The sequence below is a fragment of the Trichomycterus rosablanca genome, chromosome 12 (genome assembly GCF_030014385.1).
Source record: "Trichomycterus rosablanca isolate fTriRos1 chromosome 12, fTriRos1.hap1, whole genome shotgun sequence".
NCBI lineage: Eukaryota > Metazoa > Chordata > Actinopteri > Siluriformes > Trichomycteridae > Trichomycterus > Trichomycterus rosablanca.
Window position 1 is genome coordinate 15,098,165 of NC_085999.1, and position 18,588 is coordinate 15,116,752.

At 35.2% G+C, this 18,588-nt stretch overlaps 1 protein-coding gene across 1 annotated transcript; it reads right to left on the reverse strand.

Moving 5' to 3' along the window:
• Nucleotides 1–13,970: 13,970 nt before the first annotated feature.
• tmem182a (transmembrane protein 182a) lies at nucleotides 13,971–18,236 on the reverse strand. The gene is made up of 6 exons (XM_063006370.1): nucleotides 17,957–18,236; nucleotides 17,001–17,103; nucleotides 15,123–15,221; nucleotides 14,838–14,975; nucleotides 14,468–14,745; nucleotides 13,971–14,204 (listed from the first exon to the last, which is right to left on the reverse strand). The coding sequence occupies exons 1-5, from the start codon at nucleotides 18,098–18,100 to the stop codon at nucleotides 14,522–14,524; spliced, it is 708 nt and encodes a 235-aa protein (XP_062862440.1). The 5' UTR covers nucleotides 18,101–18,236; the 3' UTR covers nucleotides 13,971–14,204; nucleotides 14,468–14,521.
• Nucleotides 18,237–18,588: the final 352 nt, after the last annotated feature.

Sequence of the window (18,588 nt, forward strand, 5' to 3'; positions counted from 1 at the left end):
CCTAATTGTATTTTGGCTGTAGCCATTATACATTAATATGGCTCTGACTCTTACCAAACAGTTTACCATTATAACATTCATTTAATTGAAATGTGTTAGTTTAATTGTCTCTATTAACATTTACATTTACATTTTTGGCATTTAGCAGACGCTTTTATCCAAAGCGACTTACATAGTCTAAGCAATTGAGGGTTAAGGGCCTTGCTTGCTCAAGGGCCCAACAGTGGCAACCTGGCAGTGGTGGGGTTTGAACCAGTGACCTTCTGCTTACTAGTCTGCTTACTAGTCCAGTACCTTAACCACTAGGCTACAACTGGCTCTTTTATCTTTTATCTTTATTAAAAAGATAAAAGTTAAAAAGACATAATATAATATAAAGTAATATAAAATATAAAGTTAAAAAGACATAATATAAAGTAATATAAATTATAAAGTTAAAAAGAAAAAGTTAAAACACAAACTAACACAAAAATAAAAGTAACAAAATATATACCATAGTGCCATGTAAGAAGACTGATATATATGATATATAAGATATATAGGACAATGCAAACAGGCTACAAAGACACAAATGTCATTTGGTAATTGTTATTAAACGTATTACAATTATAAAACATTTATTTTTACTGCACTTTGACTCTTTAAAGGTACTTACATATATTTATACAGATATGTAGATATAAATTTGGTTTTATTTGGAAGAACACTTGCTAAGATTTTGTATTTCATTTCTTTTGTATTTTGGTGTGGGGATTTACCACACACTTTTGTTTTGCAATGAGAACAAAGCATTTTTTGTATGCTCATTTATTTAATGCAAAATGAACAGAATAAATGATTTGTTTTATATGAAAATTGTCAATGTTGATACAAAAACATTTTTTATGCATATTACACAATATAATAAATTTATTTAATTTTTTAAATGATTTATTTTGTGTAATTATTCAATGCAAATTTCAAGTCATATTATCAGCATTAGATTTGTTCAAGTTAAAATAGATAATAAAAATCACCTGGCCCTCTGCAGTCCTTTACAGACAAGAACTTATTTGCATCCTTATTCTGCTGGGTTTTTTTAGCAATACTTTACTGTTGCAGTGGAAATAGTTGCTTTTCCAACCTGATTTTGTTTATCTCAGCTCACATGTCTGGACAGTTATTCATCCATGTTCAGTTTGAAAGTCTTTCACAAATGAGTACCGCTCTTATGAACACACTTTTCAGACTGGGGCTCGAGACGTCAGAAGAAGTGAAGCACTAAAAAAGGAAGAGCCCTCGTTATGCTAATACAGTGTGCACTGAGGTGGATGCTCTGTTTCACAACTTACATGTCTTGTCATAAGTCAGAGTTCATTTGAATAACCTCTGCAAAATATTTCACAAAGATATGAAACTAAGTAACTCCAGTGCCAGTCCTGATTTAGTCAATGGTCTGAAAACATGTCTTGTTTCACCGCTCTGTGTAAAGAATTAGAATAATTGTTCATAAATATTATCCAAATAAAGTTGTTTTAAATATTTAATTGATTTATGGACTCTCTTGAATAATCCTAACAATAGAAAGGCCACAAATTTGAATAAAACACATTTGAATTAGTAACAGTTGTTAAGTTAATGTTTCTAGAAATGTGAAAAAATCCTCATGCATATTTAATTTTATTTTATTTCTGCACACAGACTATTTATGGAAGGCATTTTTCCATCTACAGTATATTTACATGTGCTTATAACTAGGATGTATGTTTTTGGATGTATGTACCCAATGAACACAGAAGCAAGGAGCAATCCTAGGTTCCAGAACTGTGTAGCATTTAAAAATCCAATATATTTGGTATATTTTGAATAAGTACATTAATTTGTTTACATATTTACAAGGCCTACTGTGCTTTAATAAAAGTGTATTTAACAAGAGTATGAGAAAAGGTCACTATACACTAGTAAACTACTGAAGAAGTTTGTCAGTTTTTTCTAGAATATAAAAGGTGTTTATCAATTAGCAACTTATGTCACATTAAACAAATACAAAAGAAAAAAAAGGAAAAAAAATTGCTGTCAGGTCCCTTATTTCACATATTACACACAGTACTGTAGCACTATAGAAATTCCTAGTGTTCTAAGCATATAGTTGTGTACCGGTACAGGTACATCCTAAGCTTATATCTCACAACAGTAATGAGTACTAGTACTACCAATTCTAACCTCTTTCCCCTCTGCAACCCCTTAAAAATCGTTGAGGCTAATTTCAATATTCATGAGCTCTCCACAGGCTCAGTTCAGCAGTTTCCATTAAGCATTAATTAGGCGCCGGAGGGGGAAGCAAACACAAATAAGGAGCTGAATAACTAATTAAGGTGTTTGAAATGCTGGAGGCCCACAATCCCACTAATGTCTGGTTAGGTTTGAACAAGGTAAAGGGGGTGGGGAGGGGGTTCCACTTTGACAAACGTACATACTAACAGAATACTTGTTCAGTAACATATCACATTAAATATCAAATGATTTATCTACGTATAAGTAAACACAAACAAAAATTAAATTTGTGTCTAATGTACAAAAAATAATAACCTTTTACTGTTATAACTTGTGTGTAGAAACATAAGGGTTTCAGTGGTGTTTATGTCTCCCTGGTGTGACCACATGACTAAGATGAAAGACATTACTATTTTGTCTGATTCTATTCTTTACATCTATTTATATTAGATGCACCATATATTAATTTAATTAAAATAAAATTGAAATGAACTAGAAAAACACAGACAATGCATGTATGCCACACTAATGTCCAAACCCTTATTTTTTATCTTTAATGTATCTCTACTGTTATACAATTCCATATCCAGGTGGCATGATAGGACAGCAATTTGTGTCCTGAGGACCTTAAAGACATTAAACAGTTTGTTATGTTGTCCCCACATCCATGTGGGAGCGAATGGGTAAGTGTGTGTTGCAATAGAGCATGCTACCCAGTGTATTCCTGCCTTGTGCTGAGTGTGCTTAACTTAACCTTTATTAGAATGAAGTAAAGATAAATGAATTAATAAACAAAAGTATGTAGCTTTTAAAATTCTCATATTATAAGAATTTGCATTATTCACAATCATGTGTTCTGTGTATTAAGAACATAAGAGTGTGTGACATTATTTTTAACATGTAGAACAAGTGCATACATTAGTCAAGTTCAATATGATCTCAACATGAATTATTACATCATTTTAATACGTTACTGTCACAGTGACAAACTTTTTAGCTGGATGGATTAAATTACCAATGACTGGTACTAAAGCTTTATTAACAAGCTGGTGACTTTACATTATGTGCTTTGCTATCAATATGTAATTTAACACAAAACTACCACATGTTTATTGCATAATCTGTATAGTTTGTGTTATTTGTATTGGCGTCTGCATTGTTAAACTGTTTGTAATTTCATTTACTTGTAGCTTCTCCATTTATGTTTATCAAATCAAATCAGATTCCTACATGCAAGTGTACATGGCCAATAAAGTATGTATGATTTTGACTTAAATCTATTCAGAGTTTACATTGTGTTCTGGCTGTATAGGCTTACAGCACAGTCCGCGATAAGTATATAAAATACATTAGAAAGAAATCTATTTTTATATTGGAATTATTAATAAGCTGGAAAATAAGATTTGAATTAAAATGATGAAGCAGGTACTTCAGTTTTAATGTAACCAAAGTGAAACTCAACCAGAACAAGTATGTTCCATAAATGACTTCTCCTCTTAACAGGAAGAGTGTTCAAAAGTACTTGGGTTTGGTAGAATAATCATGTGATTTGTCTGTTACATTTGTTATTACTACAATATTATTACTTCGTTGTTGTTTAGCATATGCATAAGTTATTGCATAAATCTGGTAGCATTGTGTGAAAATTAACTTAATGGTAAAAATACAGAAATGGCCATTTCACCTGACACTAAATAATAAATAAATATATAAACAACTGTGCATGATTTTGGTGACTGTACAATTTAATTGAAGAGAAGCTGCAAGAGAAGCAAATGAAATGTCTGACGTGACCTAAAGTCATGATCTAAACCCAAACTGGTCCCTACTGTTTACCCCAACTTACTGTGAGGCAAACTGATTTAAATTAAACTACTTCAACACCCAAATTTCAGTTTTTAATTACAATAAAGGTGCCAACACAAAATTAACTTTCTGTGAAGAACAATTACACCTTATCCACATTCACAAAGTTTAAACAAAAACGGTTTAATTGTTCTTATACCCTCACATTTAAGAAAGACCAGAATCCAAATAAACAAATATATCACATACCCAAAAACTATTAAGTATTTCTATGCAGTTCTTAGCTACTCAAATAATATTACCATTATGTAACTTTGTTTTCATTTCTGAACGTACAATATTTGAGAAACAAATTTGCTTTGGCTTGTGCAGTTATAGTATTTTGCTTTGCTGATCAAATAGCAATTAAATCATGATGTGTTTGCACTCAGACTGCAAGCCATGTACTCTGTATCATTCAACTGCAAATACCCTGAAGATTCATAATAAACCTGAAATACTAAAACCTACAGCATTAAAACAACAAAACAATGACCTGATACATAAACTACACACTAAAATATAGGGAATGTGGTGATGCAGCAGGTTGTTGGGGTGCCACACAGCTTCATATTCCTAAAGCACAGTCAGAACTGGGTTTGTTCCAGGAATCTTTGCTTCCTCCTACCTCACAAAATTCTCCAGGCCACCCAAAGAGTCTGGTTCCTCTCAAGGTTTCTTTCTGTAATTTTAAGTTGGTCCTAGATGTCTATTATAGAAAGCACTATAGAAATAAATTCAACTTGACCTGACAAAACATATATATGGGTAGAATGTCTAGTGAGTGAGTAAGTGTCTAGTTTTTCTTTCCAACGCTAGGTAGGCCCAGGACCAACCAAGATCAGAATGAAGCTATGACTAAAGACAAGCACTGAATATACATTTACACTTATGTTACACTTAGAGCATTTAGCAGACACTTTTATCTGAAGCAACTTACAACAATCACTGAATACAATTCAAACAATTTAGTTAAAAGGCAGCCTGCCATTAGTGGGGCTTGAATCAGCAACCTTCTGGTTACTAGACCAGTACCTGAACTGCTGAATTATCACTGCCCCCTAACATACATCAATGAGGGACACTTAACATTCCACACCACATGTACAGAAAATACAAAAAATAACATTAGGTACACAGCTGGCAAACTGAGAAAATGGTAGTATGAGTAGTCAAGTATAAGGTTCAACTACATTCATAAGAGCTACATGTAATGATGAAAGTAAAATTTGAGATTCATGAATTTGTTCCTGTTTAGGAATGATTGCAAGCAATCACCCAAAGCTCAGGCCACTACCCTGCTACAAATCATGGCAAAAGGGACAAACTCCACTCACACATACAGTACAAACACGGCCCATAATTTCCCTTGGCGCGTCTGAAAAGGATTGTTTATGGTAACCTTGTAATCAACCTGCCTGGCAGCTCCACCATTAACCACTATAACAAGGCGAGCACAATCGAGGAGTGAAAGAGGGGGAGGCTCGTCCCTCTGATGGAGCACGACGCCGGCCCTGCCATCTTCCTCTCATCATCTGTTTTCAAGGAGAGCAATTTCCATTTCAGTCGGATTACACCTTTTAATGTATCACAAGCGTTAAGTGGAGGGGAGAGAGGGGTAGAGAGAAAGCAGGAGAGTGAGAGGGAGAAAAAAAAGAGAGAGAAAAATCAGCTTCTCACATGCTTAGATTTCAAACAGGGCATTTGAGCCTTTGAGTGAAGAGGAGTACATGAGTGCCACCGCAATTAAAATCAAAAGCCTGGCACGGCAGATCAGCGGCCTACAATAACCCTTTGTGTGCCACTGAACAGATGGGCAGACATGGGCAGCTGAAACTGGATTAAATATAGGAGACGTTACCTGAATTGTCTTTGCAGAATGCAGTGTTATGAGGAGAAAATCACTTGGTTGAAAGGAGTTCCCTCTTCAATCGTCGAGCAGGCGCACATTAGCAGCAGCGTACAGCATATAAACAGAGCCTGTAATCTTGTTAAACCATGGCTTGTGATAAAAAAATGGCTCAATAATAAGGTGCCTTTATATTTCTTAAGGAATTAAAGTACAACATGACCTTTTTTTCTTGTGTGTTGTAATCGTATTAAAGTGATGTTTGTTCTTTCTTAAAAGTACAAGGTGTACCATATAACAATTCTTTTATACATTTTTTGAAACAGAAAACAAGAAGTGGATTAAGGCTTGCTGGGTATTCTTCATGAAAACACACACTCACACACACACACACCTTCATGCTACATAGTCGCACCGGAACACTTCATTCTGAATGATGGTTCTTAATTATACGCTCGTGCTCTGCATTAATACACGTATTAACATAACCCATTGTTTATTCATTATTTCAAAGCCATTTTTGAAATTATGTTAAATCATTTCCAAACAAAATTCAACCTTTAATAAGATTTGCCACATTTTTGTTCATGCAATTCAAATAACATCCAGTTTCCGAGGGGCAAACCAAACAAAATAAAAAATAAAACGTCAAAAGGGATTACAAGATTAGTGAAATCAAGGCCTGGGGAAAGTGCAGGAAAAAAAACTTTTTTAAAAAGTCAAAGTTGTTTGTTTTTACAGACTTTAGTGCTGATTAAAATGGTTAGCTAATTTTTGTAGAATTTAACTGTTGGGCATAGAAATATGTTTCAGAAGTATTGTGTTCACATCATTTACTTATTTGCTGTGTACCCATCCTATGTGTGAATTATTGTACTGGTTGCAAATAACAAATCAGTATATATTAACGGACAGGCCAAAGAGTGGCCAAAGTGGCCAGATCAGTGTAAGTCTTTAAAAAATGAACACCAGAATTATAGTGTTATGTATAGCATAGTTTCTTCATAGAGACACAATTTGTTACTTACACCTACATTTATGCCTTAATTATTTTATTCACCTACCATAAAGTTTGTCATTTTCAACATGCCTTGTTAATTAAATGCATTTTTGCTTTTATTGAAGCTTTTTTCTGAAGTACAACTAAGAATAGGGCAATTATGTAGAGTCTAAATAGGTTATGAATAATTTTATATTTAGTGCAGGTTCATAAAACATACTGGTTCTAAATATATGAATGTCACTATGAATACAGTACTAGTACAATTACAGTTTTCCACAAGTTTTTAATGAAGTCTTCAAGTAATATAAGAACCCGAAGTACTGTGACATGGCAGGTTACGCCTCGATACTGAAGTGTGAATCTGCAAGAATGAAATAAACTCAAGTGCAAATGTTTAACCAAGGTAAAAACGATACTTTGCCTTAAAAAAAAGCCACTAACAAAAAAGGGGACAATCACAAATAAAAAGGGAGGCCAAAATTACAGAAACAAAGTAACAAATGGAAAACACAAAAAAGAACTAAGAATGCTGGTATCACACATACGCGGCAGACTTGACCGGACCAAGAGGCCCAGTATCATAGCTTTGGAGAAACAATAGTGTGCTAGTAAAGAAGCTTGTGAAACAGACAGGGAGAAACTGAACTTCCACCTTGAGCAAATTAGCACTAACAAGATGCAAGTGATTGTCCATCAAAAGAAACTGACCCATCAATTTTTTGCACCTCTGTGTCCCTTCAGTCAGCCAAACTGCAGAAGTACATGACTCTTACTGTGACCAAATTCATTTAGCATGGAAAATTATACTGGAAAATTATACTTTTATAAAGTATAATTTAAAAAGGTTATGTACACTTTATTGGATAATGTATCAGGTACACAGTGGTAGCCTAGTAAGTAGAGCTTTGGGCTATCTACCGGAAGATTGGCGGTTAAAATCCAGGCTCTGCTAAGCATCCACTGTTGGCTCCTTGAGCAAGGCCCTTAACCCTGTCTGCTCCAGGGGCACCGTAAGGTGGCTGACCCTGCGATCTGACCCCAGCTTCCAAACATGCTGGGATATGCAAAGAAAGAATTCCATTGTGCTATACACCTGTATATGTATATATGACAAATAAAGTATATCTTTTCTATATCTATCTACAATTTACCTTGACAATTTGTTAATATGAAAAATTTTTACCCTCCCTTACAAGGCACTACCACAGATCAATAGAGACCAAATATTAAATGGTTGGTGGGTCATTCTTAGCACCACAGTCTCTTACTGAAAAATACAGACTTCACATTTTATTATAATCTTATTTACATGTAAACATGTAACACTGTGGAAAATATATGAAACATAACAGTGTATAAAAATGTAACGTTGCAAACTAAATGTGGTGTCAAAAATACTTATGTAAAAATGTGTAAAACATGTCAAGCGTTAGAAACTAGCATATGAAGTGTCTAAAAACACGTATAATTAAATAAATGTATTCATGTAATTATTCTTACGGAGTTAATGGAATTAAAAAAAATAAGCCATGGTTACAGTATATATATAGCGTTTTCACAACTGGCCTTGTTCCACTAGGGTCAGTACTCCTCCAATGATCTGGCTCCCTCTAGTGTTGTGCAGTGGGTAGCGCTATTGCCTCGCTGCAAGAAGGGACTGGGTTCTATCCTTTCTGCATGTTCTCCTTGTGTCCGTGTAGGTACTACAAATTGCCCTGTGTGTGTGCGTGTGTGTGTGTGTGTGTGTCCTGTGATGGACTATCAACCTGTCCTGCCTTTTGACCAATGAATCAGACCCACTGCAACCCAGATCAGGATAAAGCAATGGTACAACAGAAAATTAATGAATATTGAGGAAATATTGTATTGTTTTGTATTATCAGATCTTTGTATTATCAGAACTGGTGTGATTAGTTTATTTAATTCCAGACTAAATGTTTAATCCTTGCTGTGTTTATGCTTAACAGTGTCTTTGGTCCTCAGATCTGTATTAGTTCCTAAAAGGTCTTTAGTCCTCAGTTTTTTCTATATTCTAATCACTGTCTGCATTTTAACCCTGTTATTACTTCAAACACAGCTTTAAGGTTCAGCTTGGTCTCTAACCTAAGTACAGAACTTACTCCTGAGTGCTATCTTTCCCCGTCACATCCTTAATCCTCAGCACTGTCTCTAGCCTAATTATACTCTCTACCTCTTTAATCACAGTTTATTAGTCTTCAACACTACTGTCGCTAACCTAATTACACTTTTTAATACTCAATGCTAATGACTTAACCTAGTCTTAACCTAATCAGTCTTTAATACTTAAATGTATCAAACTTAATCAGTCTTTAATCCTACAGCTTTTTCTTTAACCTAAATTCAACATTTAGTTCTAGAGCATCAAGGTCTTTGCTCTATAGCTCTGTCTCTAATTACACTATTTAGTATTTCAGCAGTCTTTAATCCTCAACCTTTTCTTTACCTTAGTCCGTGTTTAATCCTTAGCCTTTTAATTTTAGGTCTCAGATCTGGCTTTATTCTAATTTCTGCCTTTCATTTTTTAATCTGTCCATATTTTAATCACAGTGATTAACTATTACACCAAATCTACCATATAGACTTTATTCCTCAAGTCTGTCTTTATTCTAGTCACAATGCTTAATCCTAAACCCTGTCTCTCCTTTTATCACCGTAGTAATGCTCAGATGTGTCTCTGTTTCAATCACATTCATTAATCCTTTGGTCTGTCTCCATGCAAATCAACGTTTTTCTGATCCTTTGCTCTGGACTTACAGCACATGTGGTAAAATTGGCATGGAAAATATATTCCACACGGCTGTGTGAACATTTGTGCTATCAACACACAATTATCTCGCTTAATCATGTGGAACTGCACAACAGTCAACTGGGAGTCAGAATCTAATGGCATTTTACCAATAACTGAACAGACACAGCCATACAGGGCAGTCCATTGTAGTACTAACAGTAGCACACAGTGAAGTTCTCTCTCTCTCTCTCTCTCTCTTTCACACACACATACACACACACACACACACACACACACACACACACACACACACACACACACACAAACACAGAATCATATTTCGCAAACTGCATGAGATAAACCGGATCATCTGCCAGCTCTTGTCTCCCGACAAAGTGTTTCTGACAGCAGCTTCCATTTTTATGACAGAGTCTGACTGAATACTGTTCTTAAACATAGACTTCTCTTCTGTCTGTTTAGCTGAGTTCAAAAATATCTACAACATCAGAACACAGTGTCTTACATTACTGTTTATATTACAACCTACAAGAAAAAAAGCTTTGCAAAATTATCACAACACTTGGCTTTGTGTGTGTTCAAATAACAGATGCTAAAATTAGTTTAATTAAATAATCGAAATATGAATAACTTTTGATTTAGAACATATATTTATTAATATTTCTTTTAATAACATTTAATAGCATTTTAAGTATAACTTAAAGACAGTTAAATAGTATTTACCAGAGAAAACTTAAAAGCACAAGCTATAACGTTGTGGTCAACATTTTTGGCGCTCCTTAATATTATGTACACCATGTACAAGTAAAAAATTTTTAAAAAAGTAGATAAAAGATAAAAGGATACAAAATTGAATGTCAGGACACAATTAATTAGGCACATTTTAGTTTGAAACAAAGGACAAAATCAGACCAAACTGTGATTAACTGGAAATTAGACTCACCTGTCTACACCTTGTCAGTGCTCACATGACTAAATGTTTATTGGTGATAAAATGAAGCCTATAAATAAAAGTGCACCCTACATACAGTGGAACATAGTGTAAGATCCATAATGTTGCGGGGCTGCTTTGCTGCCTCTGGGACTGGACTTGATTGTGTTACAAGTGTAATATTATTGGAGTTTTGAAGCCTTTTACAGCAAAATGTTCCAGGCACACATCCAAAAGTACACAAGAATGGTTAGAAAGATAAAAATAAACTGTTTAAAATAAGTCCTGATCTTAATTCAATTAAAAAACACTCAAGAGCTTGAGAGAATTGCAGAGGAGGAGTGGAAGAAACTACAAGCAGACAAGAGCAAGAAGCTCACAGATGGCTTAAAAAATGTTTGGATGGTGTCATTGTTGTTAAAGGTTGTGCAGGTATTAGGGGAGGGTACTTTTAATCCTGTCTATGTCATATAGTTTCTTCTTTACTTCTTATTCTAAAAATGACATTATGTATGTTGACAGGTCAACTTTTTGTTGAATGTATTTGGACATGCTACCAAATATTCTAATAATAAGGTTCATACTGTACATGTCCACTTATTTCTGAAGATATTAGTATGAAAATAGAAATGTATTGCTAAACAATCAAGGGTGGCAATAATGTTGACCACAACTGTCAATAATAATCCACTGATTTCTCACATACAAAAAAGAACATAAAAATATCTTAGTTGTTCAAAGTGTCCTAACCTTTTATGACTGATATAAAAATTATAGTTTTATGAAGACTATCATGCAGGATACAGTTTATTCGTAACACAATTCTGAAAACATTTTTGTAAAACAAGATTAGCCATTTTTACACACAGTTGTTATGATTTAAAGAGTTGATAAACAAAATACTGTTTGAGTTTAATTATAAGGTTACACAAATTGAACATCTGTGCAAGGACAGACACACTTAAAAAAAAATCAGTGATCCCAAACCATTTTTGCCACAAGCATAGCTTAATTCTATAACAGTACTTAGTTTATACAGTAGTTTTGCTAATGCCACTGATGTGGCTGCATGAACTACTATTATTTGTTTCCTTAATGTAGTGTGGTCCTGGAGTACCCCTGTCTTGCATCTTTAAGTGTCTTCCCTGCTTCTAATAACAAAATTTCTATTAATCGGCAAATTGCCTAGCCAGAACTTGGTGCCACAGTGCCCTAGTGGTTCATTTAATTCAGACTGTCATAACATTATTATGGCTGTAACAAATACCATTAGAGTTATGTTGTCGACTCTGCAAGGATAGAACCCATGTTGTTGTGTGTGTGTGTGTGTGTGTGTGTGTGTGTGTGTGTGTGTGTGTGTGTGTGTGTACTCATTATACCACCTAATGTCCAATGTTTAAAATTTGTTTTGAAGTCTTTTGTTGATTTATAGCCCCTGGACAAATTTCTGCTCTTTACAAAGGTCATGCAAATCACCCAGAAAAACAAAAAAAATACACTCTAAACGTACATTTAATTGCACGGCAACACACGTTTGCTCACTCAAAGCTAGGGGCAATTTATAGAATCTAATTCACTAATAATCATGTTTTATGGAAGGTAGAAAAATCCAGAGTCACTGGTGTAAACCCAACCAACAAAGAGTGACCAAAGATGAGGTTTAAACCAAGCTCCCCAGAATCCACAATGCTAGGTGACATTTACACCAAATACTGTACCATCATCATACCCTTAGCTATATCCACATGCAGTAAAAGCAGCAAGCTTGCACAGCAGCGAGCAGGAAAGATGTTGAGATTGGTTGTTTAATTCTTTAATATTTTGCCTAGTTGCACAAACATGATGTTAGTTTTAATGAAGCATGTTAAACCAGGTGTATACAAAAAGCAATATGCCAGAAAGCACACAAAAAGTCACACTCACAAAGTGCACACATTGATTATGTTTAACTGTCAAGTGGTGTTCTTCCCTTAGCATGTATTAAACACCCTCAGACCATTTTCTAGTAAAAGTGTCAACCAATTTTTAGTTATTGCATTCTAGCAAAATACAAATTATTAGAAATCCTGATTAATCAAAGTAGAACTAACACTTTACAGCACAGGAGCACAGTTTGCAAGTCCACAAGCATGATGCACTAACACCAGCCATTATAACCAGGTTTATACTAAAATAATGCTCATCACTACTGAATTTTTTTTAGTAACAATATGGTTCACAAACTTCAATTAAAACTCATTCATTCATTGTCTGTTTTACCACTGCTTAATCATTGCTTCAGTAGGTAAAAGGTAGGAAACACCATGGATAGGTCACCAGTCCATCACAGGGCAAACACACACACACACACATTCACACTAGGGCAATTTTTGTAGCTCCAATTAACCTGACTGCATGTCTTTGGACTGTTGAAGGAAACCGGAGCTCCCAGCGGACACAAGGAAAACATGCAAACTCCATCTGGGAATCAAACCCAGGACATTCTAGCTTAGAGGTGACAGTGCTACCCACTAAGCCACCATGCCACCCTCCTGTTTAAAAATAAAATAATACAACAAGGAAGAAACACAAGTCTAACCAGCTGTGAGAATGTATTTGCCTCCTTCCTTATTTCATTTATTTTTGCATGTCACACTTAAATACTTTAGATCAAACTATTTTTAATATTAGACAAAGATAACACAAGTAAACACAACATGCTTTTTAAAATGATGGTTTTTTATATTGAAGAATGCTGTTCTGTCCTACCTGTCCTTATTTTGAAATAGTTGATTTACTGTCCCTAGACAGTAAATTAAACAGTTAAATTCCATTGACAATTGGATTCAATTTTACTAGCCACAGCCAGGGTTGATTACTGCCTGTCTGGCAGTGTGAAACAAGCTAGAAGGACTCAAAAGCAGCCCATGATGCCACATTCTAAACAGATACAGAAGTAATGGAAAGTCATTTCTGAGGGTCTGGGAATTTGAGAAACCATAGTATGAGCTACTATCCACAAATAGAGAAAACCTGTAACAGTGGTGAACCTTACCAGGAGTGGACAGCCTACCAAATTTCAGAATACATTGATGACAACCAAGAACAACCAAAAAGAACATTTAAACAACAGCAGGCCTCACTTAACTCAGTTAAAGTCAATGTACACAATTCCACAATAACAAAGACGCTGGGTGAAGTAGCATTCATGGAAAAGTTGCAATGCACAAACCACTGCTGACCAAAAAGAACACAAGGGCTCATCTTACATTTGACAAAAAAAATTACTTGACCCCCAAGACTTTTAGAGTGATATTCTGTGGACTGATAAGTCAAAGGCAGAATTTAATAAAAGATTTGAGTTCTGTTACATCTGACATAAAGCTAACAACACATTCAAAAATAAGTCCATCATACCAACAGTCAAACAAGGTGGTGGTAGTGTGATCTGGGTTCTGGGGCTGCTTTGCTTCCACAGGACCTGCACAACTTGTAACAATTGATTAAACCATGAATTCTGCTTTCTCCCAGAAATCCTGAAGTTGAATGTCTGCCCATCAGTTCATGACCTAAAGCTCTAGCAGCAGGACAATTATCCAAAGCACACAAAGAGGGCAGTTACATTTTCAAATATGCATTGGCAATATAGGTTTCAAATAAATATTTATCTATAGTAAGTGCAATGATCACTGAAAAATGTTGTATTTATTTATGTTGTCTTTATATTACAATAAAATTAATTGGAAGATCTGAAACATTTAAATTAGCAAAAAAAGAAGAAATTGGGAAGAGGCAAATAATTCTTAGGAGAAATGTATGGCTTGCAAAGCATGTTAGTACCTGGGCTACATGTATAAAACATCTTTTTGCTGGTCATCTCTGATAATAGGCTGCTTATTTGTAATGTATTCTCACTGTCCGAGCTATCAGGAGGAAGAGCAGACCTGCGAGTAGGCAGAAAAACACTCCGACTGGGGCAAACATGAAGGAAAGGCCATAGGAGATATTAAGCTGAAAGTTTTGGCAAGAATTCCTCTTGTAATCCTCATACAGACCCACCACATCCATCACGTGCAACCAAATAACATAAAGCACAATGACCAGAATGAGAAAGAAACCTAGAGTGAAAGAGAATCAGAGCGTTAGTTTAAAAAACTATAGAGAATACATGATGGCAGAGGTGAAAACCAATGGTAATGATTCCACTTACCTGCTAGGATGTAGAGTGCACCACCAGTCTTATAGAGGCAGTGACTGGTAAACGGAGCCGCACAGATGATAAAAAAGCCAGCTAGTACAACTGCAGCTACCCCCAATAACATGAAAACACTCCAGAAGCCTCTGTAAACTACACAACACAACCAACCTGTTATTCTATCGCCAATTAAATACGTATTTTGTTTTCAACTACAGTTAACCTGGCTGACTGGGGCACACAATATATTGATATTGAGAATGACATATCCAACAAAACTTTGCCGAGAAAAGTACTTACTGATGGCAGAGTCATAGGTGGTTGCATTGTGAGTCTTGTCAGATACAGGGAAGGGAGACAGGTATGCGTGTGTACATTCCTTACTGCGTGGCTGATTTGCTGATGGGATATTCACAACATTAAAAATAATTTGTCTTAAGTATTAAAATTAAAATACAGTCTCCTTCACAAATATTGGCACCCCTGAAAACCAAGAACATTTTGTAAAATTCTTTATTATGTCTTCTTTTGATTTTACAATGAAAATATGAACAAAAAGTGTTATTTACTACGATGATTGAAAAAAATATTATCACATAAAAAAAAATATTGTGTGCCACAATTGTTGGTACCCCCAACAATTTTTTGAGTGAAATCAAACATATGTGTGCACCCCAATAGGTACACTCATCAGGTACCTACATTCACTGATTATTTTAAAAGCTACACCTACCACACATTTAACTTTATGCATGTACAATTACTTTACAATAACTATAATAGCCCTTCTGTTGCTCTCTACCCCCATAACCAGATGTTTTTTGGATGGTGGACCATTCTCAGCTAATAAAATGGCAGTGTATGTGTTGTATAAGTAAAGCAGGTGCAGCCTTATGAGTTTGTCCATATGTTAATATTAGCTTTTAAATAATCAATGAATGTATGGGCATCATTATTTTGCAGGGGAATGTAAATAATTTATCCTGCTCATTGTATGTTTTCACTAACACCTGCATATTAACAGACCTTACTGTTGTAATTGTCTATATACTTTATGTGTCTCACAAACATGAACGTTTTGACATTTTCACAACTTCTTACTCTCTGTCTCTTTAACTTTAATTAGATCATTGCAATATTTGGCTTAAAGAACATTCACATAAGTTAGGCACTAAATTAAGATGAGAAATAGATTGAAATGTCTCTTGTATTTATTGCAGGACTTGTATTTATTGTACTGTTTCTATCGTATTGTCTTGCACTTTTGTTCTGTGTTGCACCCTGGTCCTGGACGAACGTTGTTTCTCTTCAGTATGTACTTGTATATAGCTGAAATGACAATAAAGCCTTTCTTGAGTTCTCTTGAACTCTTTTGAGAGTCACAATCAGCATTTCAATTCATCTCAAAGGTGTTTAGTGCAGTTGAGTTCAAGTCTTTGAGCAGGACAGTAGAGTTCCTTCACACCAAACCTCAAACCATACTAAAACAGAAAAGGATCTTCCTAAAAATATGTACTGTATTGTGACAAAGCTAAAACATATAATTACTTTGATAGAACTGTTAACAATACACCTGAACTCAATCATTTCAAAGACTGTCTACACCTTTTTGGCCATACAAAACTGTTAAAATTGTATGTATTATTTATTTTTATAGCTACTGCTGGAGCTGTATTGATGTAAAATGACTCTTTGATTATTATTTTTTTTATAGCTAAAGAAATCTTTCTTTAGTTTCTAGTTATTACATGGGTAAGTTACTATCTGTGTGACAGTACTGCATGCTGACCTAATAACTTGAATGTAATGTGATGCTGCATTCCATGTTGCATACACATTTCTTACATTAGTGGAAGTGCACATGTGACACTATTTTGTACACTAGTATGCGGTATGATTTGGCTGATCTTAAGCACTTTTGCCATTTAGGAGAAGAGAATCTGTTAAGTATCTAAAATGTAAATTTATATCAACATGTTTAGTTACCATTAATTAAAGTTAAAAGTATGTTTATTTAAATAGTCTTCATTGCAGAAACCTCAGTTGTATCCACATGTGACAAATGCAAGCTAATGTAGTTTATTAGCACTTAGCTAGCCAGCCAGCTAGATTGTTTGAATTGGTAAAATGTCATGTTAATGTGCATTTTGAATGTATCTGTAAATACAACTCTCTTACTGAACCAGAACTTCAACATGTTGTCATTCTCCATGTTGCCTTCAAATGAGCAGCGCCAGAAAAAGCCCTCATGGTAAAAGATGGATGAGTTTTCAGGATCACCCTGTGGAAAAGGGTGTGGGCAATGAGTTTGGGAAAAATGCAATCTTTTTCTGCTAAATGTATGGTGTCGTTAGTGTTAAAATTCAGAATAAATGTATGAGGGTTCATCAAAAAGTTTCCACACTTTTTTCCCAGTGTTGTACCAATGTTTTAATGGCATTAGCAAAAAAAATGTTTTTGGTTGAGCGTGTAGCCACTGATGCACCGCTGCTTTCACATCATCACATGAAAATCTTCTTCCCCTTAAAGCTTCTCTAAACGAGTTAAAAAGGTAGAAATCACATGGCACTAAATCCAGACTATAAGCTCTCTCTCAGCCTCTCAGACAACCAATTACTACTCCTCCCACCCTCATTGTTACTAACAACAATATAAAAGTGTGAAAACTTTTTGATGACATGACAAGTGAATATACTGTGTATAAACAAACAGAACCATTGCAAAGACCTTCACTTGCTTCTAATTAAAAGTCAGTGTGGAGCTACTCACATTGCACATGTACAGGGCCAAAGAATGACTGCCATGAATAGATTTGGCATTAGTGCAGACATTGCAGTAAGATTCCAGTTTCATTGCTCACCATAAAGTGTGGTTACAAGTTCAAGCATGTGATATTGAATCCTTATTGCCTTACTGAGACAAGTCATATGATCCAAAGTTGGGAAATGCCTAGGTATAAACCCAAACATGTACAGATGTGCAGTCCTGGACACTAGTTTGATTTTGTCAAGACATTCAATAATGTGTTTTATTATTTTGGACGATTTGTTGCATTATGATACATATATGACAAAAATGTCATTGGAATGTCCTAATTAAGTATATGAATTAAAAAAAACAATGATCCTACCCACCTTTGCAGAATCTTGCAACATGTTGCCCGTTGTACATGTCTCTGTAGCCAATAGCCAATAATCTGTACCAAATGAAAGCAGGATGAAGAATGTTGCCAAGGCACCAAAGAGCCCAGCAAAAAACAATGCCACGTTCAACTTCATAGCTGCAATCCTAGTTGTTTATGAACTGAATAGATGACAGTCCTTTGTGAGTGTGTGATCCAGTGTCCCTGGCTTGGTTCTTCAGCTGTGCTGGAATGGTTCCTTTAATTCTGTGCTGTGATGGTCTCTTGGACTAATATGCAGATCTCCTTTACAGTGTAGTCTGTAGACTAACCCTGGGTTGGGAATATGAAATGTGAAAAAGGGCAGAATGCCACCCTGACCCCCCACCCTGATGCTATTTTTGAGCCTATGATTGAAAGTGCCTTCTGCCTCCCTTAGAGGTGTGGTCTAGGAATGGGAAATATATGGGAGGGGGGGGGTATTTGTATGGCCCGGAATGTCTCATGCTAACTTCAGTTGCCAGTTAGGACTGTATAGTAATCACTAAAAGTAGCAAAATGTAAATACACCAAATCAGAGCATTCCTGAGATTTTGCCAAATGCAACTGCACACTGAGGTTTAAGACAAACTGTGTGGTGGTTTA